Source organism: Tupaia chinensis, unplaced genomic scaffold (genome assembly GCF_000334495.1).
Source record: "Tupaia chinensis unplaced genomic scaffold, TupChi_1.0 Scaffold000231_1, whole genome shotgun sequence".
Lineage (NCBI taxonomy): Eukaryota > Metazoa > Chordata > Mammalia > Scandentia > Tupaiidae > Tupaia > Tupaia belangeri.
In genome coordinates this window covers 3,469,507-3,492,856 of record NW_006159706.1, presented here as the reverse complement: position 1 = coordinate 3,492,856, position 23,350 = coordinate 3,469,507, and the positions used below count along the sequence as shown (strand labels likewise).

Here is a 23,350-nt window from a genome sequence, read left to right as displayed (position 1 = left end):
ACAAGCCCCCTCACAACCAACGCGGCACCCTACTGCTTAGCAACTGTCAACAATGCCCAGAACCGACAAAGCATGCCCCCAGGGGACGCAGTTCAAAGCCCACCTGCTACTATATTCTTTGGGTTCAAGGATTACTGAATCAATGAGACTAGGTAAGTAAAGTGGTGAGTGGAGTGGGAGTGGATCTTGGGATTATAGGGGTTCTAGGAGCTGGGAGGACATGGTCTCTCCTAGGGAGAGGCAGCCACCGCTGGGCTCCATTAGTATCTGGTGTGGCCAGACCTTTCAATATTCAGGAGTTGGATTTTAGACAACATCTTGATTTTTTAAAAAAGAATTATGTATTTAGTTTTACTTATTACCATTAGTTTTTAATTTGCTATGGGGCAAGTGCATTCACCAGAAAGAGATGAGAGAGAGAGAGGAAAAACAGGAACTACGATTGGCCATCTGTGAGTCCAGCACCCCAACCATGCCACCTGCTGGCCCCCAAATATCTTGATTTTAAAAATACCAACAGCTCTACCACGGTTTGAGTTCTGGACCCAGTGGCCTAAATCTCATGCTGGGCACATGTGTGTGTGTGCCCCAAATCCTGAGATGGGAGCCACAAGGATGGAGGAGAAGGGACTGCAGTGTGGCCATCTCCACTGAAAGGTGATTTCTCATTTTCTGTCTCTCTGGTGAGTGTATCCACTCTGATAGCAAAAATCTCCCTAAAAAAAAAAAAAAGATGGCTACTTAAAAAAAAAATCAACACACCCACTATATGCCCTAAGCCAAGCCCACTTGTAGTGTGCATCTGGCCTCTGAGTGAGCCATTACCTTAGTGTCCTCAGGCTAACACTCGGCACAGCTCACCTGGACGTAGTCTGTGAATGCCCTGGTGCGCTCACCACCGGGCTCCTGGAAGTCCGAGAACTGTCTGTTCAGCTCCTCCATGTCAACTCCAAAACAACCCGTAGCTGCGATGGCCCCCTGGATAGCCAAGGCAGCAGACACGTCTTCTGGCCTATAGCCAGACAGCTCCACCTGCTGGACAAAGTCTTCCAGGCTGCAGATGTCTTCCGGGGGAGTTATCAGCCTGGTGAGTCTGTCAGGGAGGCAGGAGGTTCCCACTGACAGCTCATCCAGAGGAACGGCGGCTGTGAAGACACAGAGGAGGGTTGGAAACAGCCAGACAGAAGCCCCCTCCCCAGACCTCCGCACAGGTGAAACTGAAGGACACACTCCAGGGTCAGCTCTGCTTCCTGCAGGCTAACATGCTGGGCCCTGGACATTAGGTTCCTGATTTGTGTCCCTGGGCCCCTGACTGGGCTGAATGGACTGGCTCCCCTGGCCAAAAGGGCACTCCAACTCATGACTTAAAACTGTACACCCCAGAGCTGGAGGTGGGGGGTGCAGGAAGCGGGGCTTGCCTCTGGCTGTTTCCCCTCTCCTTCCTAAGGCTTCCCCTCCTCGTTGCTCCTTAGAACCTTCGCAGCACCCTGGGCCCTCCCACACTTTCCCACTTCTGCCAGCCAGGGCCGGTTGCTTCTGCTCCCTATGATACATGTCTCTACCGAGACTTTCTCTGGGTTATCACTGCATTCCTGTCCTAACTGGGGTTCAAAATTGATAGTAAATACTGTGGCTCTCAACAATGTAGACAGATGTAAAGGGAAGTCAGCCCTAGGGAGGACAGGGTAGAATGGAGGGAAGAGAAAGGGCTCATTTCAGTCAGTGGGAAGAAAGAGAGACACCTAAAGTAGAACATGACAGAGATCTAAGAAACTTATTTACATTTTCAAAGGTAATTGGCAGGAAAAAAAAGGACCAAAATGGGAAGTAGTGAGGATGACGAATAGGGATGGACACTTTTTCTTTTTAGAGAGGTTTTTGCTGGGACCAGCAGATGGTGTAATGGTTATGTTACTGGACTCCCACATGGCCGACCACGGATCAAGTCCCAGACCCAGTGGCTTGAAAATCACACCAGGTGCGAGTGCATGCATGCCTGAAATGGAGAAGGGACTGCAGAGTGGCCATCCCCCAGAGGAGTGATTTCTCACTTTCTGTTTCTGTCTCTCCAGCCAGTGAATGCGCCCCAAAAAGAGGTTTTTGCCTCAGGGCATGTGCGCTCACTGAGGGGTGGGGGGAGGATGTAGACAGCAGACAGTGGGAGTAACCACTACACCATCTATCTGCTGGCCCCTATGGGCACTTATCTTTCATAGAAAAGGGTCAAAAGATGGTACTTTAAAATTCCATGAAAGTATACACTTCAGTGTCAGAGAACTAAAAGCAGAAACTGAGAAAGGTTGCCTGTGGAGAACAGGCCTGGGTGTGGTGGTGTGTGTGTGTGGGGAACTGCTGCCCATCCTCACAAGCCGCTCTCCCTGACTGGCGGCGTGTGCATGCACGACTTTGGTTACAACAGAGGCGGCGTGGGACGCACGGCCACAGTGGGGTGAGCACAGCACTGATGGTGTTTCAGTGGGCTGCCAAGGACGGGTGGGGCTTCCTTTGTGTTGACCGTGGCCGTGCACCTGGCCTTCAGAGCCACGGTCTGGGGGCAGCTGCGGTGGGGAGCACTCACCAGTGGGCTCCAGGTGGGTCGGCGCAGGGGTGTGGCGGAGCCGGAACTTCACCTGGCAGGAGTTGACCGCAATGTTGTCGTTGGGGTTGAGGTTGCGGAGGCTGATGATGCCGGGGGCGTAGAAGCCCCTCATCAGCAAGTAGTTGGTCCGGGAGGCCCGCTTCATATCAATGCTCCGGCGCTTGCTGCTTGTGCCTTCCTCCAGGTCTTCCTCCTCATCTTCCTCCTCATCCAGGCCCCCATCTTTCCCCAAGCTAGGAGAGAAGTAAGACCTAGGTCCTGGACAGAGGCCCAGCCCATCTGCTGCTCCTGCATCTCTCCCTCCTCCCAGAGACCACGTAATGCTGCCGTAGCTGTGGCCTCCATGCTGCAGCAGCCCACAGGAAGCTGGCTGTGCTTCATTACAAGGCCAGAGTTGTCTGCTCTCATCCCTCCCCATGCGGCATGCTGACCCCTTTCCATACATTCGTGTTTTTGCCAGGTCTGTTCTTTTTGCCTAGCAAACCCTCCCAAATCTCTGTCCAGAAAAACCCTTCATTTCCCATAAAGGCTTTCTGGAGCTACAGCTGTCAGCAAATAGGCCATCGTCCCTTCTTGTCTGCCCCCTCCTGGCCATGCTGTTCAGGTCCTTCTCTATGGGAGACTCCATGGCACCTGGAGGCACCAGCAGATGGCTCCTTGGAAACTGTGCTGCCATTCCCAGTTACAGGCCTGTGAGGCCTGCCCCATGGGGTCCCTAACAGCACCACTACACCCTACTTGTCTTCATCCAGCAAATGCCTGGCACAGCGCCTGTCGAAACAGAAAACCTCAGTACACACTTGAGTAAAAGACCAGATGGCTCAGCACGTAAGACTGCAGACACCATGGCGGCGAAGGGAAATGACGATGCCTGAAGATCCCTGAGCACACGTGAGCCCAGATCACGGATGGTCAGGGCCACGTGCAGGCACCTCAGCTCTTACCTCTTTATGACGTCGCTCTCCACCATGGTGCTGTCCACCACGACGATCTGCTCTGGGATCCTGACATCCACGGACACGAGGCCCAGAGAGAGAAGGGTCAGGGCGGCCACACAATGTCCTCCAGGGCCGTCCAAAGAAAATGCTACCATGTCGGTGGAACTGTCATCATCGTGGTCTTTGAAAGAAAAACGATCAGGCTGGTCTAACTTGCCAGCAGCCCGGATTGTGTCAAAGAACTGGAACGACTCCGTGCAGACGGTGCTTGGAAATCGCCATGTAAAAATCCTACAGACAAAAGAAGAGAAAGCGCCTGGCAAGGAATGGCTGGTGGAAGCCCTCCCCTGGATGGACTAGGAGCAAAATTACACCACCTGGTCAACACTACCACAGCAGCTCTCCTCTAAGGCTCTCTCCTTCTCAAGTGATGGCACCGCATCCTGGCCTAGTGGGGTTCATGCCTCCCTCCTGCTCCCCAGAGCAGCCTCAGGCAGGGTCCCATCTTTCTGTGGAGCCCAAGCTCTTACGTTTCACCCTACAGGCATTCATAACAAACAGCTGCTGGTCCAGGCAAGGGGGATGTGCTCTCCATATTAACAATCTCTACGTGAAGCCAGTCCTGATCTCACACGCAGGGAAGTGGACAGGACAAGCCCCTGGCTGATCTCACTGTCTCCACAAAGTAATCGTGGAATGTTAATCCTCAGCTGATCCAGAGTGTAACTTTCTGTGACCCAGAAACAACAGTCAGAGAAGAGGGACCCAAGAGGTCTTCCTGATTATGGCCCACCCATCAGTTCCCAGACGAAGACACACAGTGCACAGAGTGGCTCCGGGTCAGAGGGCCTTGTTAGCTTCGGAACCACATGCTCTGCTGCCATGTCTGCTTCCTAGGAGGCAAAGGGGCCTGAGGGGCATGAACATGAGCATTAAGAGAGGAAAGTACCTGGAGTCCCAGGCAAAGAGATGGGATAAAAGAACCAAAAGCAGACTTAAGCGCTGTCTTATGGTGATGGGAGGCAGCCCCCTGCAGGCCAGAGGGCTGGAGAGAAGACAAGGTGGAGGAAGGCCATCAAGGCGACACTCCTCAGGGATGTTAAAGGGACTTCCTCTACACGTGGTCAGGAGACTGGTGGTGTGAGATGCCAAATGTGCCATGGCGACAGAGCCAAGCTGTGAGAGTGCCCCCCTGAGGAGGGAGCTCCAGGAAGATGCTTCACTGAGCATCCCTCCATACCCCATGCTGGGGGCTGCAAATGGGGCCAGAAAGGTAGGACGGGGAGGGAGGAGCCCACAAGGCAGGAGCTTTGTGAGTTCCCAGCTATGAGGATTAGGGATTGAAGTGAAGCCCAGTCAGGAGGGTGGATTTCTAACTGGGCCAATTGTTAAATTTGAAACTGATTTTACCCCGTTTGACTACTGAAAAGGAAATTACCTGTAAATTAATGCTCCTAGCACAAAATATTACCAGCATTTGCCGAAGCTGAGCAGGTGTCGACAGGAGCCTGCATCTTGCACACGAGGCCGGAGCAGGCCCAGGCCCCCACACGCTGATGACACTGGATGGGCCCACTGCTACTCTTGGCTCAGCCTCTGTCCTCAGCTTCCCCAGCTCCTGAGCAGCACTTACCTGTAGTAGGTCTGGGATAACTGGTAGGACATTGGCACGAAGGGCAAGGCCCGGTTCTTCTTGGGGCCCTGCATCTGGTTGACGCGACGCCGATTGACCAAGCTCTTTTTCTGGTACTCCATAAAGGCCCTCACGAGAATTTGGTCCTTGTACTCCCGGTAGAGGCGGAAAGTCTGCAACACAGTATGTCACAGGTGAGCAAGGTTTTCCGGCTGGCCACTGGCCAAGAGCGAGCCAGACTGTGAGTGCACTGAAGCTGCGGTTGATCGCTCACAGGGGAAGTAACCGATCAGAGACAAGGGCAGGGAGCCAGATCTGCTGTCTATGTGACCCACCTGCTGCTGCTCTAGCCACTCCTGGTGCCCTGTGGCTTCATGCCACAGAGTGACTTCAAGGCTCAGATGGCTGAGTCTTATGGCCTCGGGCCCTGCTTGAAGAAGAGCCACTCAGAGGTCTAAAGGACGAACAGGGTCTCTGTTACTCTGAGTTTCTTTTCTTCCTTTCTTTTTTTTTAAATTTTACTTTCTTTCTTTCTTTCTCTATTTATTTATTTATATATTTAAATTTGACCAGAGAGGGACAGAGTGAGAGAGAGAGAGAGAGAGGAAGAGAGAAATCAAGTTACTATGTCCAGGACTCAAACCATGGTTGGCCATGTGGGAGTCTAGTGCCTTTAACCACCATGCCATCTGCCAGCCCCTACCTACTCCGAGTTTCTTAAAAGGGCTTGTAGGGAGCTGCCCGATCTGAACAACAGAATGGTGACCTTTAAACACATGCAGAAATGAGGTTTTTTGGACCGAATCTGCAAGGCTAGTGGAAGCCCGTAACAAAGAAAACAGTCTGTCTCTGTCAAAACTGCAAGATGGTATCGATTAAAGGAAGCCATATGTTAATCAGAAAAGACCTGGAAAGATAAAACCCATGTAGAACGACATGGCACCAGAGGTCTTCACATCTTCAGCCGATTAAGTTCTGAAAACAACTGGCTTTGAATTCTTCTTCTTCTTCCCCCCTTTTCTGCCCTCTAAAAGAATAAACTTGGGAATGGCTCGGCTGGGGCTAACTTCACTGGGGCCATGGCTGCCTCCGTCAGAGGAGTCTGGACACCCAATCCCTGCTTTTCGCTGTGTGTCTTTATGTATTTATTTTTACATTTAATCTCTAATCCACAGCCATTTCCACTCAGAACACGCATGCAGCCGTACGGGTCACGGCAAGGGTTGGTTCCACCAACCAACCAGCAATTCCAGAGTGCCTAGCATTTAGCCTCTGAGAAAGCCCCTACTCAACTGTCCTCAGAAACAATGGCCCAGAAAATCACTCTCAAAGGCTTGGTAAGCTCTCTGATGGCTTGGTGCCCCTACCCCCCATGACCAAGGGGACTGAGGCACACGGGCCAAAGTGATCTCCTAAGTCCACACTACCAGACCAGGTAGAACTGCGGATTGAACAGTGACAGCACCGTGGCTTTGTCCTCCTTGGCTCTGTCAGAGGGACAGCAGGACTGAGGAGACACTGACCTTAAAATTTTGGGACTCCACCCATCTAAACTCAGGGGGATCAGAAAATATCATCTGCTTTAAGCTTCACTTTCCCCCTTAGTCCAAACTGAGTTGATCTGTTAATGTAAGCCGGAGGGACATACTTTCATGTTTAGACAATAAACACCAAGTGAACAGGTTCTACTTAGAATGCACACTTGTGATGACTAACACCAAGGGAGCCTCGTGAGGCCCTGGGCAGCTCTGGCTTAGGAAGCAGGCCCCTCGCGGCACCTCTTCTGCGGCCTTGTAATGATGGAGCTCTGTGATCTTAGGCATGTGTTTCAACTTCTCTGAACCTCAAGTTTCCCAATAAGGAAAAACCTAAGCCCACCAACTTCCCAGGCTCTGTAGGGGATTCACTGGAACTTGCTTTGCTTTCCCTCATCCTCCTTCGGCCCCCATAAAGTAGCAGTGGGAATCTTTTAGCTCTCAGAAAGTAATGACTCACTGCCCCCAGAAAGGCAGCTTTCCCTCCCGGAGATCACGAACAAGCCAGACTTCGGGACATTTATGCCATCATTTGAAAAGATCTGCTGTTCAGCTCAATCGCTGTCTCAGTTCTTTTGCCACACCTCACTCCCTCTTCTACCTCATTTCCTTATTTAAATATTAGACTTAGAACCTCAGTTCTGGGAGGGATTTTGGAGGTCTCCTGTCCCCAAACACATGAAAGATGAGAGGAGGACATGGGAAGACTCTGGCAAAGGGTACGCAGTTTCAGTTACACAGGAGGAGCAAGCCCAGAGAGCTGAGGCTCAGCGCGGTGACTGGGAACGGCTACACGCCATGCCTGGAAGTGCAGGAAGGGAGATCCGAGTGTGTTCTCACCATTAAAAAAAAACAAAAACAGTAACTACATGGGGTAATAAGTTAAATAGCATGACTATGTGGGGCCAGCAGGTGGCGTAGTGGTTAAGGCGCTGGACTCCCACATGATCCACTATAGTTTGAGTCCTGGTCCTGATGGCTTGAAATTCATGCCAGGTACATGTGCACATGCATGTGTACCCAAAATCCTGAGAGGAGAATGAAGAATGGATTGTGGCGCGGTCATCCCCCTGAGGGGTGATTTCTCCCTTTTTGTCTCTGTCGAAAGCATGCACCCTATAGCAAGACTCTCAAAAAAAAAAAAAAAAAAAAAGCTTGACTGTGGCAATTATGTCACAATGCCTATAATACAGGAAATCATCTAGGTGAATGCACTAAATACACACAATCTAAATAAACAATTAAAAATAAGACAATTACAAAGCAAATAACTAAAGGTGAAAGAAGTGAGGGCTGGATGGGACCAGCAGTTGGCGTAACGGCTATGTCACTGGACTCCCATGTAGTTGACTGCAGCTCGAGTCCCAGACCCAGTGGCTTAAACTCATGCCGGGCGCATGTGTGTGTGTGTGCCCAAGATCCCGAGAGGAGAATGGAGGAGAAGGGATTGCAGCGTGACCATCCCCCCTGGGGGGTGATTTCTCGCTTTCTGTCTCTGTCTGGCGAGCACACGCACCCCATAGCAAAAACCTCTCAAAAAAAAAAAAAAAAGTGAGGGCTGGAGTCTCAGAGGAATCAGGCCTGAGACCCACAGTTGAGAAGTAGGGCCCAGGGCGCACCTGCTGCCTGGAAGCCGGCACCCACCTGAAATGACTGACAGGTCTGCATCTGGTTGTTGGAGAGAGCCAGCGTGCTCTGGATCAGGTTCTGGAGCACCAGAAAGTGGATGTCGTCCACACTGAAAGGGAGGGAGGGTGATGGGGTCAGAAATACATAAGACCATTGGCCACAGGGCACTGCACCAACTGTTCAATAGCACAAAAGTGACACAGCTGCCCAAACGAGTCACAAAGCAAGGAAAAACAAACAACAGTTCATAGGCCTTACCAAACAGTGACCAAGTTCTAGAGGAAAAATGTTCCTACCTAGTGGGTTAGGGGTGACCCAACCTGGAGTAGGTTTACAAGACAAGTGGTAGTTAGGCCTTACATTTCTCTTTCCTCCTAACTTGAAACTGCAGAGAACAGGCTTCTCACTGAAAAACGAAGCTGAAATCCAACTGAATATTGTCATTTTCCAAGCTGGAAAATGAAAACACCTGAGCCTTCTAACCAGAATTTTATGTGGAAAGCTCATAGAGATCAAACCTTTTCCCAGCTCACTTAAGACTAGGCCAGTGATAACTGAGGTGAGGTGTTGGCTAAGCTTTTCTATAGGGATAGATGATATTTTATTTATTTTTGTGGTTAGATAGCCCCTACTGCAATGACTTAACATAGTCTGAAAGCAGCAAAGACAACACATAGAATGGGGATGGGTTATGTGCTAATAAAACTGTATTTACAGGCGGCAGCCTAGATGTGACCCTCGATTACCCTTGTGCTAGACTGCAGGCAACCAAATCATATAGCTGAGGAAAAAAGTTACACTATAATCAATACTTGCCTATTAAGTTCATCTGCTTTGATTTGACCTTTTTCATCTCCAATCACCAAAACTCGGTATCTGAGTAAGAAATAAAAGACCATGTCAATGGAACAAAGCAAATATCTACTAACTGAGCTAATGTTTGCTCAAGGTGGCCTTTTTTTGAGAGATTTTTTGCTATAGAGTGCATGCACTCCCTGGAGAGATAGGTTGAGAGAGACATAAAGTGAGAAATTACCTCCCCAGAGGGGAAGGCTACACCACAATCCCTTCTCCTCCATTCTTTTCCCAGGATTTTGGGCAAGCGCGCGCACACACACACACACACACACACACACACACACACACAGCATGAGTTTGAAGCTGCAGAGTCCAGGACTCGAACTGTGGTCAACTACATGAGTCCAGTGATATCACTCTTCCACCATCTGCTGGTCCCTCAAGGTGGCCATTCATTGGCTAAAATGTTGGGGAAAATATTAACTAAACTCATCCAAGATCAAACTGGACAGGTAAATTAAAATGAAAACAAACAAAAAACACATGTTTTTACTTGTAGTAAGTTGAGAAATTGAGCAATTCACTGACACGAAGCCACAAGGGAAAATGTGAACTGGCAGGGATCCATTGCTAATGGTTAAGGGTGGAGAATGTGAAACAGGCACGAGAGAAAACTGGAAGAAAATGCCCCACAGACAGTAGCTGTACTAGGTGCTGGAACTGAATGTCATTCCCCATCTATGGTTTGGATATCATGTAGTATTGTATTCTATTCATATCAAGTAAATAAGTGCAAGTATTAAGCCATAAAAGTTTCTCTTAGGTCGTGGGAAAGTCACAACGCAGTTTTCTATCTTTCCGTGCAAAAATGTGCCATGACTTTCCCGACGACCCAGTAAAAACATAGCCATTTCCAAGAAATTTCTTAGCTTTAATTAAGCCAAGAAAAATTTAGCTTCGCAATTGTACATTATTCCTACACTCAGTGCAGGGAAAAGCAGCTTTGCAGGAAAGTATCTGAAGCACTCTAGTCAAACGAGAAAAATATGGGATTGTTTCTCTTTTGCCTAGCCTTCCAGAATGCTCACGATCAAAATTAGTGTTGAACTGTTAGAACTGTATTTCTTTCCTCTAAATGATTCAACACTCAACTTTAAAGACCCTCATTTTACTGGTTTTCAAATGTGTAAAAGCTGCCCAGTAACTACTAAATACTGTGGGCATGGTCATTACAAACAGGTAAACAGGCCACTGAAACACCGTTAGAACCGAACTTAAATCATGCCATTTGGGAATTCTGGGGAACAATTTACTGAAAAACAAAACCCAAACTTCTAAAATAGCATCAACTCCAAAAGTGACTAAAAACCATGCTTTTAGGCCTGACACACAGTGGGCCTACGTAAGATAAGTGTTCAGTGAATGAACTGAAACAACTTCCAGCTGAAATGCAGAGAGCAGAAGCACTGCACAGTTCACAGGTACGCGAGATGTCATCTCTTTACAGGAAGACATCAAGAGCCGCTGTGACTGGTAGGGAGGATTCACTGATGAGGGTGGTGCAGAGAAGGGATGCACATTGTGATGAGGCCAAAGAAAGCAGGCTGAGTTGGCAGAGCTGTGGATTCTGAAATGTCAAGGGCTCTGTGTTCAAACCTAGATATATTCTTCTAGATACTGGGTGGCTGGGCAGGAAAGAGTAAGAACTCTCAAGGATGCCGGATTAGTCAGCTGCAGGGCCCCATGGTAATGGATGCAAGTCCCCGGCAGGGTGCTAGGAGAGGCAGTGCCCCTGCTGTTCCCAAATCACCCAGAGGAGAGCAAGTGGCACCGAGAGAGGAGAAATAGGCAGGTGAGCTCCAAAGCCAACCAGGTGCCATGTGCTCTGGGAACCTGGTGACAAGGGGACGCCTGGTGCAGTTCTGAGCAGCTGACTGAGTACCACATGAACCCATCCCAAAAGAACCTTACCTGGCAAACAGCTCATGGAGTGTGTCTGGGATTTCAAGGCTGGATTTCCTTAGAGCTGAACTGAACTTCTTCTGAAGCCTCCACACAAATTCTTTGTATTCCTTGGCACAAACCTTTTAATAGGAGAGGATTGAGACGTGAAGCCCTTTCTCTCACTGAAGGGAGGTTTTTGCTAAAACGCACCAAGAGCTCCCTTGTAACAAGTCCCCCAGCAGCCACATGTGAGAAAAGGCGCCCAGCCACATGGCTTTCCTGCCTTTCCTGTCTGTGAATACAGCAGACACCCACCCTCAGGCAACAGACACCTACCACTGTGCTCAGAAATCTGAGGCACTCGTTGTCACTAACACGTGGACGGCCTCTCACCTGCATCAGCAGCTCTCTACAAACACAGCTCCTGCTGTCCCCTAAATGCCCAGAGCGTGCCCAGAGCCTGTTAGCCTGTGCTCCCCTCATCACCTCCCTCCTCTGATCCTCCCCAGTTCGCCAACCTCCATCTCCTTCTCCTCCAGTCCCACACTCAAATGGGTGAACCCCAAATTGGTCTCCTCCTCCACACCCACAGTGCACCCTTCGCAGTCCAGACTCAGACCACACCGTGGCCTCCTCATAGGCCTGGCTACCACATACCCTCAAATTCAGTTCCCCCCGTGACCAGAACAGCTGTTTTAACAAGCAGATTGATTCTGTCACTCTGTGTCTAATGCAAGAGGACAAATTCCCAATTTCCCCTAGGCTATGTGGCTGTGAAGGCAAGACGCCTGCTGCAGCTGGCTGCGGCCATAACACTACACCCCTAGTCACCGAGGTTTCTTCCACCGCCTTGGCCTCAGCGTTTGAGTCTCATGCAGGCACAACGCCTTTGAAAAGCCCTCTAACAGCTGCAGCGGCTGTGGTGGTGGCAAGACACTGCTCTGCAGGCCACGACCACACGGGAGGCCCAGGTTCAATTCCTAGTCCAACGTAAACACCAGGTGTGGTGGCTTGCACCTGTAATCCCAACAACTCAGGGAGACTTGTGCAGCAGGATCTTGAGCTCGAGATTGGCTTGAGAATCACAGCAAGACCCTATGTGAAAGAGCTGGGGATAGTGGTGCACGCCTATGGTTTCAGCTACTTGGAAGGCTGAGGAAGGAGGACAGTGACTACAAGACCCTGTGTATAAAAAGGAGAAAAGGAAAAAAAAAACAACCAAAAAACCTAAAGCCCTCTGTGGCAGATACTGTAGGTCCTGTATTTTGCTCATCCCTAATTCTTTCTACTTAATGGAGCCAGCCTCAATTAGGTTTGGGGACAAAGGATAAAGGATGCCTGGCCCCCTGGGATGAGTGAGGATGGTCTAAGTCACTCAGCAATCTGCTAACCACCCACCCGCCTGCTAACTGTTCCCCCCCACAGTGGCCCAGATCTGATAGGGGTTTCTGGGAAAGTTTTCTCCTCCGATACTTAGGCTCTGGGGACCTAGTGCTGCCCCTCTGCCCACTTCGTGCCCTGGGGTTCTACTGTGAGGACCTGAGCTCTGGCAGTCAAGCTGCACCCAGGCGTGACCAGAAAGCTGACCACGACGGGCAGAGAACCAAGTGGCGGACTGGACCTGGGAAGCTGCTGACCTCTCTGCTCGGCTGCACCGGCTAGACTGCCTACCTGACTGCTTCACACACGGGAAACACAAAACCTTGGGCCCTGTTATGCTGAGTTTTTCTGTCACTGAATCCAGTCTTCCTGATACTCCTCCTTGACCTCGGTAGGCTTGTGCTTTTCTCTCCTGGAGCTGAGGGCTCAGTTCTGCCAGAACCAGTCACAGCTCTGTCTGTCCTCGCCTGTGACTCTCTTGAGAAAAGGGGTACATGTCCTTTTCCACTGGCCTTGCCTGACACACAGGCGGCAGATCCAGTATCAGCTCAATGAGCGAGGAGTGAGTAGACTCTGGAGCAGAGAGCAGGGAAACCTGGGCCTGGAATTCCGACTCCCTTCTCTACTGGCCACCACTTCAGCCCCAGAAAACAGAAAGAAAAGCCATCTCCTAACAGCCCACTTTCCGAGAAGCCTAGCTTTCTGTAATTCCAGAAGAGCTTTCTTTTCCTAACAAAATAGGCCCAAGACACAGCAGCAATTCAAAGGAGCATGTCAAATTCTAACCATCTTTAAAAACTGGAGTTTGAGGCCAGATCAAATGAAGTCCGAAGCCAAAGTACTGACAAGCTGATTTCCCAAAAAGAGCACAAAAAAAATCTGTGCTGGTAAGGCTGGCAGAAGCTGAAGTCCAGAGGACCAGGCCAGAACCTAGAAACCCCTGCCTTTAGAGCAGGCAGAGTCTTTCAATGGCATGGACCTACCTTTGGGTCGTCATAGTCACATTTGCGATTCATGAAATCTCCGATAAGTGCTTTATCCTGGTACACCTCAGCGAGACAAACCCTGTAGAAAGAGAAGACAAAAATGAAGTCTGGGAATTACAACGATATCTGTTCAGAGTCATCAGAAGACTGCTGTTCTAATCTCCTGACCGTAGCTAACCATAAAGAATGATTTATTTATATAACTGTGGAATGATTACAACATTTAAAAATGAAGGCCTGGAGGGATCAGATGTTGGCATAATGGCTATGTCGCTGGACTCCTGTGTAGTTGACCGCCGTTTGAGTCCGGCGGCTTGGACCCGTTTGGACCCGGAGGCTTGAACTCACGCTGGGTGTGTGTGCGTGCGTGCCCAAGATCCCAAGAAGAGAATGAAGAGGGAATTGTGGCATGGCCATCCCCCGTAGGGGGTGATTTCTCACTTTTTGTCTCTCTCTTTCTGGCGAGCACATGCGCCCTATAGCAAAAACCTCTCCTTCCTTCCTAAATAAATAAATAAATTAACAAAAAAAAAAAAAAGGTTTTGAGAACCACCCACAGTGGCATGCACTACTAAGAGCACACGGGAGGCTGGGGTTTGATTCCCAGTCCAACCCAAAGGCTGAGTGCGGGCCTGTGTAGTCACAGGGGTTCAGGGAGGTGGGAGGATGCTGAGCTCGTGGCTGTCCAGGACAACATAGTGAGACCCTGTCTAACACAGAACTGGGCAGGGGAGCAGGCCTGCAGTCCCAGCTGGGAGGCTGAGGCATGAGAGTCACGACATGGCCAGACTCTGTCTTAAAAATAAAATCAAGAACTTGGGGTTAGCCAAACCAGATTTAAGTCAGGTCTGCTACTGCTCACACATGGGCTTTTCTTGTGCTTTCATCCAGCACAGCTAAAACTGACAACAGTAGCTCCCACCTGCACCTCAGAGACTTGGCCTGGGCCAAATGAGGTAACCCGTCTTAAAGCCCCTTGTCCATTTTATGGAAGCACTGGTGTCTGCTACTGCTAAGAGCTCTAGTCTCCAAAGCACCATTTGTTACTCTATAAACATTTATGCCTCCAGGATGTACGTGAGTCTGATGTGCCCAAAAAGAAACAGAGGGGAAGACAGCAAGCATGCCAGGTAGAGACTGGCAAGTCATTTTACAGCTTGGTAAGGCAAAGCATCTCCGAGGTCACATGCACACCATGGACTGGGATTGCTACTGGCATTATCCTACCTCAGATGAAGGGACTGCTTGTGTGTGGACAGGTAGGTGCCTGTCCCAGCTGCTGGGCCTAGGAGGCTGCAGTAAGGATGGAGGCCCAGGCCCGCTAAGCCTGGCCCCCCATTCCACCAGGGAAAATGAAGGGCATCAGCCAAGAATCAGGAAGCCACATTGCAGTTGCCCTTCGCTGCCAACTCACTGCCACCCTGGCCGATGTGCACCTTCTCTCTAGGTCTATCTCCACTTACACACCAGAGGAGTTGGGCCAGGTGATCGGAGCCCTCTCAGATAGAAAAGCCGGAACTCCTAGGCACAATCTACAGAAGGCTTCCCACAAACAGGCCCCTTTCTGACTCAGTGGTTCTTAATGGACACAATTTAGCCTCAAAGATAGTAGATGGATATATCTTTGTCAAAATGGAGCAGCAAGGTGCTGACTAGTGTAGAGAGGCCAGAGAGGCTGCTAAATACCCCCCAGCACGCAGGATAGAACTACTGAGGCCTGAGTGTCAGTGGTGCCGAGGCTGAGAAACCCTGTCTAGGTGAGTTTCTTCCCCATCTGGGGCTCAATGATTACTATCTACATGTGACTGACCGCAGGCAGCTCAAGGCCGAGAACCAGCTCACGGCCACGTTATCTTACCGACTTGGGCCATAAACCACTAGCTGTTGAGGTGGTTCTTCCCACCCTGCCAAGCTGTCCCACTCTTACACAGGCTGCAATGTTGGGTGCCTGCCTGTAACCGTTCCAAGGCTCTCCAGTCCCTACTCCAGCCCATCTTACTGAGGGCGTTGCAGGAGTCATCTAATGGGGCTGGCAGTGGCTTTATGGTCCGGTGAGGAGACAGCAAAACAGCCTTGCTGGGAAGAGATGCACCACAAGGCAAATGCTCTGCATTCCCGAGGCAGCTGCCACCCCCACACGTCCCAGGCCACAGCTAGAAGCACTAGATACGCAGTTCTGCTGAGGACACGGAGGGGTGCACTTTGTCCAGGGATCCTGGTGCTATCTGGCTTCTCTCTGCAGTGAGTGGTGTGATGAGCCACAAACACTGAGCTCCCAAGAGCTGCTGAGTGCTAGGACCAACAGTGCAAGCTGGCCTGTGTCTGTCTCCACCGCATCCTGGTATGTAATGTCCAGCCAGCCTGCTAGCCTGCCGGGCCTCCATTTCTTCACCTAGGGAAAAAAGGCGATGGCACGTCCCTCCAAAGAGTGCTCTAAAGTCCACGTGATACTACGCACATACAGGCACTCAGCATCACAGCTGGCCTACACAGAACAAGGAGCACCTCACTACGGCCCCAGGACAGACTACAGGACAACCTGGTGTGCTCCACCTGGATTTTCCACCCAGCTCTTCAGGAAACGGGGTGGAAGACAAACATATTAGAAACGTTGGCGTAACCGTGTCCCAGAGTGCCATTTTGAACATGCTTACTTGTAGTTCAGATAGGCTTGTGGATTTTTGATTACGTAACGAGCTCTTCGGCCAATGGAGTGAGACGTTTTGTCCAAAGACTCTTCGAAGGTAGCATGCAAAATGTCACGCACGACCTGCCAGGGGACGAATGGGCCCTTCACCTGGATGAAACAGAGTGCAAACAGAAAATCGGTATCCTTGGAGTGCACATCATAGGGAATAAACCTAAAGGAGTAGGAAAAATGTATTCTATGGAGCTTTCCTCAGGGAATACATGTCCACTCAATCACTGTAAATGCACAACAGAGGTGTTCGGAGGGTACTGGGTAAAACTCACAGGAAAGGGAGACAGTAAGTATATAAAATGTGCTTAGTTAAGTGTCAACATCTTAATGATAAGTATGCTCAGACATTCTGTATATTGCACTTGGCTGTTACTACAGAAGAAATAAAAAGTAGTAAATGAACATACTCAGAACACCCCGGTCCAGGACAGAGGAGAGCAGGGCCGAGACAAAGAAGGGCTTGCTGAGAGGTCACTTTCCGACAACCCTAGGAAAGAGGCGACTCAAGAAGCTAGTGCCAGTCTCAGTGGGTGGAGGACCTGAACGACCCAGGACCTTCCTGGCTCCTCCAGGTACATCAGGGTTGAGAAGGAGACAGCCTCCCCACCAGTGAACGAAAAGGCCATGGCAGATGCAGGACACAGAAATGAGGGGTGGCAACAGGCCATCTTCAGGGTTCTTCCTTAGAGAAGGGGTTGGGCTAGAATTTGGGAGAGGACTAAGGGGGACAGCGGACATGAAATGATCAAGACAAGGGATCTAACGGGCCAAAGGGGCACAAGGCCCCTAACTGGGTTTCTCCTGACTGGCACAGCTGGGACCAGGACACACAACCAGGTTCCTGTGAGGCTGCGTCATCTGCTCTACCTGGAAGCATTACTGCCTGAAAGGGGCCCTGGACTACAGGGTGGCAGAGCTCATGCTCCTGGCGGAGGGAGACACCTGCTCCCCAGCTCAGCTGGACATCTGTCTACCTTGTCTGCCTCCCCATGCCTTGCCACAAACCAAGGCAATCAGAACAGGAAGAGCTAACACAGCAGGAGTCAGTGCGGTGCTTTAGGGAACATGGTGGGGAGATGAGCCCTAGTTCAAGCTGAGGAATCGTCTCACGAGCAGCGATGTCAGAGGACAGAGTAAGGAGCTCCCCAACTACGTGGGATTCAGGGACACGGGTGGGGGCACATGGCAAGTGTGAGGGACTGTGGTGTGGAAGGCAGGAGAGGGAACACGAGACACCTGGCGAGGCGGGCTGAGGCCAGTCACTGTGCCAGACAGATCCCATCAGCACTGACTGCTAGGGTAGGCCTCGTGCTAGCGCCGCAGCCAGGAGAGCAAGTACGTCTCTGCCTCGAGGAAGTACCCTCAGTGGGCTGAGAAGCAACAGAAACAGAGGGGCGGAGAGAGAACAGAGTAATTGTGCTCATTTGGTAGGGTCAATGAAGCCTTTTCAGATAAGATAAGCAGTTACTAAAAGATACATGGGAAATTTTTCAGGCAATGAGTGTGGAAGGTGCAGAGGAGAAAGGGTTAGCTTCCTGATGAAGAGAGGGAGAACAGCTCTTAACTATTCTGCCTGCAGCTAGGCAAGAATTTTTTTTTTTTTTTGGAGAGGTTTTTGCTATAGGGCACGTGTGCTTGCCAGACAGAGAGACAGAAAGCGAGAAAACACCCCCCAGGGGTGATGGCCACGCCGCAATCCCTTCTCCTCCATTCTTCTCTCGGGATCTCGGGCACACATGCACACGCGCCCGGCGTGAGTTTAAGCCACCGGGTCCAGGACTTGAACCGCAGTTGACTATGTGGGAGTCCAGCGACATAGTCATTACGCTAACTGCTGGTCCCGCTAGGCAAGAATTTTAAGTATCTAGCCAAGGAAGGAAATGTGCAAATATGGGAGTGGTTCTGGGCTGTAGGATGCTGGGAAATGCTTTCCCAGAGGCCAAGTGGAGTAGATGAGATGAGTGGTCCTAGGCTGTGAGCTCCCTGAGAGAGGCAAGCAAACCCGCTGGCTGCAGGCCAGGAAGGAGCAGGGGCCGGGGCTGGATACCTTGGTGTTGAGGATATTGCTGGCGATCCGGCAGAGCATGAGCAGCCCATCCTCCTGGATAGACCAGGTGACCCGCAGCCGGGTCATCCTTTGCAGGGCGCTCTGGTCGGCCTCGTCGTGGTAACGTAGGCTTTTGGTTTTTTGTTCTGGGAACTCCTCTAAAAAGACAGGGAGAAGAGAAACAGCCTCTAACAACTGATTTGATACTGGCACCCGAGAGAGGGGAGGGGTTCCTACCCAGCTCGTACAATATGACCAAAGACAGAAGGGATCCCATTTTTGTTGTGTCAAAGACCCACAAACTAACCATGAGACTCAGCCCTTCCTGACAGGTCGTGTGTGTGTGTGTGTGTGTGTGTGTGTGTGTGTGTGTGTGTGTGTGTGTGTGTGTGTGTGTGTGTGTGTGTGTGTGTGTGTGTGTGTGTGTGTGTGTGTGTGTGTGTGTGTGTGTGTGTGTGTGTGTGTGTGTGTGTGGGTGTGTGTGTGTGTGTTTGTGTATTACACCTTTGGTCAAATTTTATAAAGAAGACTTAGTCAGCCCGCGTGGTCTCTGGGTAGTATCTGCCCGTCTTTAGTCTCTCCCATTGTGACGTTATGTCCTTTGAAGGCACCTTGCACAGAGGCTTATAGAACATGCTCAGAGCATATGTGCTGAATAAGCTGGCCCAGTGACTGTGGAGTCATCAGTGTCCCACTAGTCCCTCTGTGACTTCCCAGGTGTCGTGTAAACTCTTGTGCACAATGGAGACAAGGCCTATCTCCAGGCAGTGCTGTCTTAAGGACTGAGACTGAGTGTAAAATACCAAGTGCAAGTATCTGGCACAAAGCAGCTACTAAGTGAATAATAACAGGAGCTAATATTACAGAATATTTACTTTGTGCAAAGCACTGGTTTAAGCTTTTTACTTGGGTTAGCTTAGAATCTAACACTTTACAACAACCTTATGAGACATATGCAAATTGGCCACACGACAGCTGAGGAATCTAAAATAGGATGATGTGCAGCAGCTTCCCAGGGCACCAGCTGAGTCACTGGTGATGTAGGCTCTGTTCCTGGAGCTCTCAACCACCAAGTTTTCTAGTCCCTTCCCTTTAGGGGAAGGTACTGAGAGCAGTTTCACAGGGCGGATGCCATAGGCCACTGCCAATTCCAAAAGACTACTTACTTAGTGAATGTCTTCCAAACTAAGGCAGATGAAAAGTGGGGCAGGGAAATCTGGATTCACAGGGACATAACACCGCATCTCGCACTGGGATGAATTCAGGTCTTTGTGAGCGAAATCGATCTTACACATATCTGCCACAGGCTACAGTGAGGGGGCCATTTCAACTGATGGGATGCTATTTGTTATAACTACCAGACAAATAAACCACTAAAAACAGGTTCCTCCTTAAACACTGTTTTTTTTTTTTTAAAATCTGAAATAGCTATAGCCATTGGGTCACTGTTAAAATACATGATCACTAAAGTAATATAAAAGTGGTCTGAAAAACAGACACCAGTCTCCTTTCCACCTCCATCTGCTATAAATCCTGCCCAGGGGAGGAATCCAAAATAGCAACTTAAAGGCACCGCCCCTGAGGGGCTGTTTCAGAGCTAAGAGATTCTGCAGCCGTGGGCCGAGTCCAGCTTTCCTGTTGAAAATGCAGGACTGTGAACTCTGGACTCATTAGCATAAATGCTAACATTATAAGGTAAACCAAAAGAATAGTAACATTTTTGTAAGCTGTGATTTTTTTTTTCTAGTTGAAATGAAATCAGAAACTTAAGCTGAGAGAGTTACAGTAAAGGTCAAAGGCTCCACCAAATACGAAGCCAGAGAAAGCAGAGGGAAGTAGGAGGGAAATTCAAAGATCTGTCTGCAAGATGGACTGGGAAAATTAAAACACCATCACATAGAGTAAGTGTTGCAACTAGAGAGAAAATGGAAACCCGTGTCTGAGGACAGAGCTTAGGCCTGCCTGGAGGGAGGCGCTGAGCCAGAATGTACAGAGATGAGGCCCCGTAATACACATGATCATTGCATAACCTTTCTTCTTTCTTTTCATCTTGTTTTCAGGTTCCTTCTTCAGCCTTTTCCGCTTCTGGCTTTTTCCGCCCTTTACTCTCTCGTTTCTGTCCAGCGTAGACTCTTGGTCGACCTCACACTGCTCTTCAATGTCAGCACAGAGCTCGGAGCCCTCTCTCGTTTCTCCCCAGAGATTCAACTTGCTACTGCCTAGAAATCACCAGAGATAACAGCTTCAGGACGAATTCTTCAAAGGCCCAACTGAATGCACAGTGGTCGTTTTGGCCTTGAACTGGGACCACACTTATTGATGAGCTGCTGGCACACATACCTCCACTGAATGGCAACGAACGTTTGGACAGAAACGTCTGGAGCCTCACTGAGAATCCGCTCTCTGAGGCGTGCTCCTGAAAGACAAGTACAGCACTGGAATGAAGCAAGGGCTTCCCTGAGACCCCAGGAGCCCAGGGCACAAAGGCACCGCCATGAGCAGCTTCTAGAGAAGTTGAGGACGGCTGCACAGGAACTGCTGGGAGCTGCCCGGGAGCATCAGAAGGCAGTCTCCTGTCCAGCCACTTGACCACTACACTGGCATCCCTCCTGGAGAATCTGTCACCCAGGCTTTCTGTTCCTTTTAAAGTTTATTTCTCTCTCTCTTTTGAGAAAAACAAGCATTGTCAACAGGGCCTCAGACTAAGATCCTTCTGAGCCAGCCAGGTGCGAGGGTGCGCCCATGTGTCTGGCATGTACATGTTGACCAGGGAGGTGAATCCCTGGTGTTCCATGTGGATCTAGTACCGTGGAGAGGTGTGCTACTGCTGCACCACCAGGGCTGGGCCTCCATTCCGTCTCTAACAAGGAACCCCGGTCCATGTTAGAGAGTGAGTTAAAGTCCAGTGGGAGAGAAATAGGCCAGGCAGAGTTAAGGGCCCTTACTACAAATGGAAGCAAACATTTGCATCTCTGGTCAACTCTGGTTTCATCAATCCACAAACTGTCGGCTGGGAGGGGACAGAGAGAGTAGCAATGGCAACCTCCTGGGGTAGCTGGTGGTCTGGCATGGATGCCCACACTCTAGCGCTCACCCTTTTGGCTTTGTTCATGATATAGCTGGTCCAGATCCAATTGCGTTTCAGGTGTCCATAGAAACTGGAATCCAGCCCAGCGGCTCCAAGCCCATCTCCAGGGATAAAGCCTTCGTCCACAACCTCACGGCTCCCACTGACATAGGAAATAAACAGAAAAGGAGCCCTCCTCAGTAACTGACATGATGGCCCACCGTATGGGATGGAGGCCATTTATTTATACCCCACTCTGACTTTTCCAGAAAAATGCCTAACAGGGAGAAGTGAAGAACTTGGAGCCCTAGTGTTGGCAGGTTACCACCACTGCAAGGTGAGGCAAAAATCCAGATGAAATAAAATGCCCGACTTTGGGCCAGTGGTTAAGGTGCCAGACTCCATGCTCAGCCATGGTTTAAGTCCCATACCTAGTGGCTTGAAATTCAGGCTGGGCACGTGTGTGTGTGTGCCCCAAAATCCCAAGAGGTAAATGGAGGAGAAAGATTATGGTGTGACTATCACCCCTGGGGGAGTGATTTCTCGCTTTCTCTCTTCCAGTGAGTGCATGCGCCCTACAGAAAAAAGAACTCTCTCAAAATAAATACATAAATAAGTAAATAAATATAGTGATAATAAAATATCCAATATCAGAGCTGGCAGGTAGCATAGTAGCTGAGGGCACTGGACTCCCCATGGCTGACTGCGGTTCTAGTCCTAGACCTGGTGGCTTGCTTTCTCACTTTTCCTCTCTCTCTGTCCCTCTCTGGTCAAATTTAAATAGATAAACAAATAAATTAGTTACGTTAAATAATTCTAATATAATAAAATACCCAACTTAAAAGGCCCAACTTCTAAGTTTTGGCTCCCAGTTGAATTATTGTAAAACAGCATATATTAAATACGTATCTGGCTTAAATATATCTGGGACCTAGTTTGCCCACAACCAGATTTGCAGCCTCTGCACTGGAGACACAGCCGGGTCTGCTCTGACATCCTGAGCTGCACGGAGAATCCAGGAAAATCCCTGCGGTGGCCACACCGGGGACCCGCGCTTGGGGACGGACGCACGTGGTATACTTCAGCATGGCACACTTGCGCTCCAGGTTGTGCTTGTCAATGGCACTCTCCTGCTCTTTCTGAAGACTGCCCTCCTCATCGCTGCCCTGGTCTGCGCTGTTCTTCTTGACATGAGGGTACCGAACCACACCTAGAAAACCAAACACAAACTTGATCCATCCACGCCTTCCTATAGTGCCTCAGGCAGGCTACAGGGTGCTGCTGGGTGGTGAGGGAGGGACAGATCCCGTCTGGAAGGCTCCCTGACCAGATGAGGGGCTCAACTGGCAGAACCTCTTTGTACAAAAGGTCTTAGAAAATGACTTTAAACATTGACAAACCAAATAGCAGTGTCTATACCCAGATTAAGGCAGGCAAGCAGGAAACTCAACAGGTATGGGGAGCCCATGAGCAGAGGAAACCTGGATTTTCCCTCCTGGGGTAGTGGGTGGGAATCCCAGGAAAATGGAAAAATCCTGAGGAGTTGCTGAGGGCCAGTAAGATGTAAGTGATAAGCAGAAATGACTACACTTGGTGACGGTGAGAATGATGAGGAATTTGGACAGATAGCTGAGACAGTGCTGGTTTCCCTAGGCCCCTCTCAGTTCTAGAACCTGCTAGATGTCTCCTGAGTACGCAAAAGGTATATTAGCCTAATTAAGAAATTAAAGTCAGCGGGCCCAGCAGATGGTGTAATGGTTACATCACTGGACTCCCATGTAGTAGACTGTGGTTAGAGTCTTGGACCCGACAGCTTAAAACTCATGCCAGGTACGTGTGCATGAGTGCCCAAAATCCCAAGAAGAGAATGGAGAAGGGACTGTGGCGTGGCCATACTCCCTAGGGGGTCGATTTCTTGCTTTCTGTCTCTCTCAAAAATGCACATGCCCGGAACCAGCAGTTAGCGTAATGGCTATGTTGCTGGACTCCCACGTAGTTGACCACGGTTTGAGTCCTGGACCCGGTGGCTTAAACTCACGCTAGGTGCGTGTGCGTGCGTGCCCAAGATGCTGAGAGGAGAATGGAGGAGAAGG

General features: G+C 49.9%; 1 protein-coding gene across 2 annotated transcripts in view; it reads right to left on the bottom strand.

The window, feature by feature from the left end:
* The window catches only part of GTF3C1 (general transcription factor IIIC subunit 1), a 91,441-nt gene that overhangs the window by 5,265 nt on the left and 62,826 nt on the right, over window positions 1–23,350 (bottom strand). For both annotated transcript variants that reach the window (XM_006148255.3, XM_006148256.3), the window contains exons 20-33: window positions 22,329–22,467; window positions 21,285–21,420; window positions 20,531–20,606; window positions 20,221–20,409; window positions 18,191–18,348; window positions 16,097–16,239; window positions 13,440–13,521; window positions 11,104–11,216; window positions 9,151–9,210; window positions 8,350–8,443; window positions 5,171–5,343; window positions 3,544–3,828; window positions 2,579–2,832; window positions 862–1,145 (exon numbers count right to left, since the gene is read on the bottom strand). In XM_006148255.3, coding sequence (XP_006148317.1) covers window positions 862–1,145; window positions 2,579–2,832; window positions 3,544–3,828; window positions 5,171–5,343; window positions 8,350–8,443; window positions 9,151–9,210; window positions 11,104–11,216; window positions 13,440–13,521; window positions 16,097–16,239; window positions 18,191–18,348; window positions 20,221–20,409; window positions 20,531–20,606; window positions 21,285–21,420; window positions 22,329–22,467 — 2,186 coding nt within the window. The remainder of the gene's footprint in view (window positions 1–861; window positions 1,146–2,578; window positions 2,833–3,543; window positions 3,829–5,170; window positions 5,344–8,349; window positions 8,444–9,150; window positions 9,211–11,103; window positions 11,217–13,439; window positions 13,522–16,096; window positions 16,240–18,190; window positions 18,349–20,220; window positions 20,410–20,530; window positions 20,607–21,284; window positions 21,421–22,328; window positions 22,468–23,350) is intronic.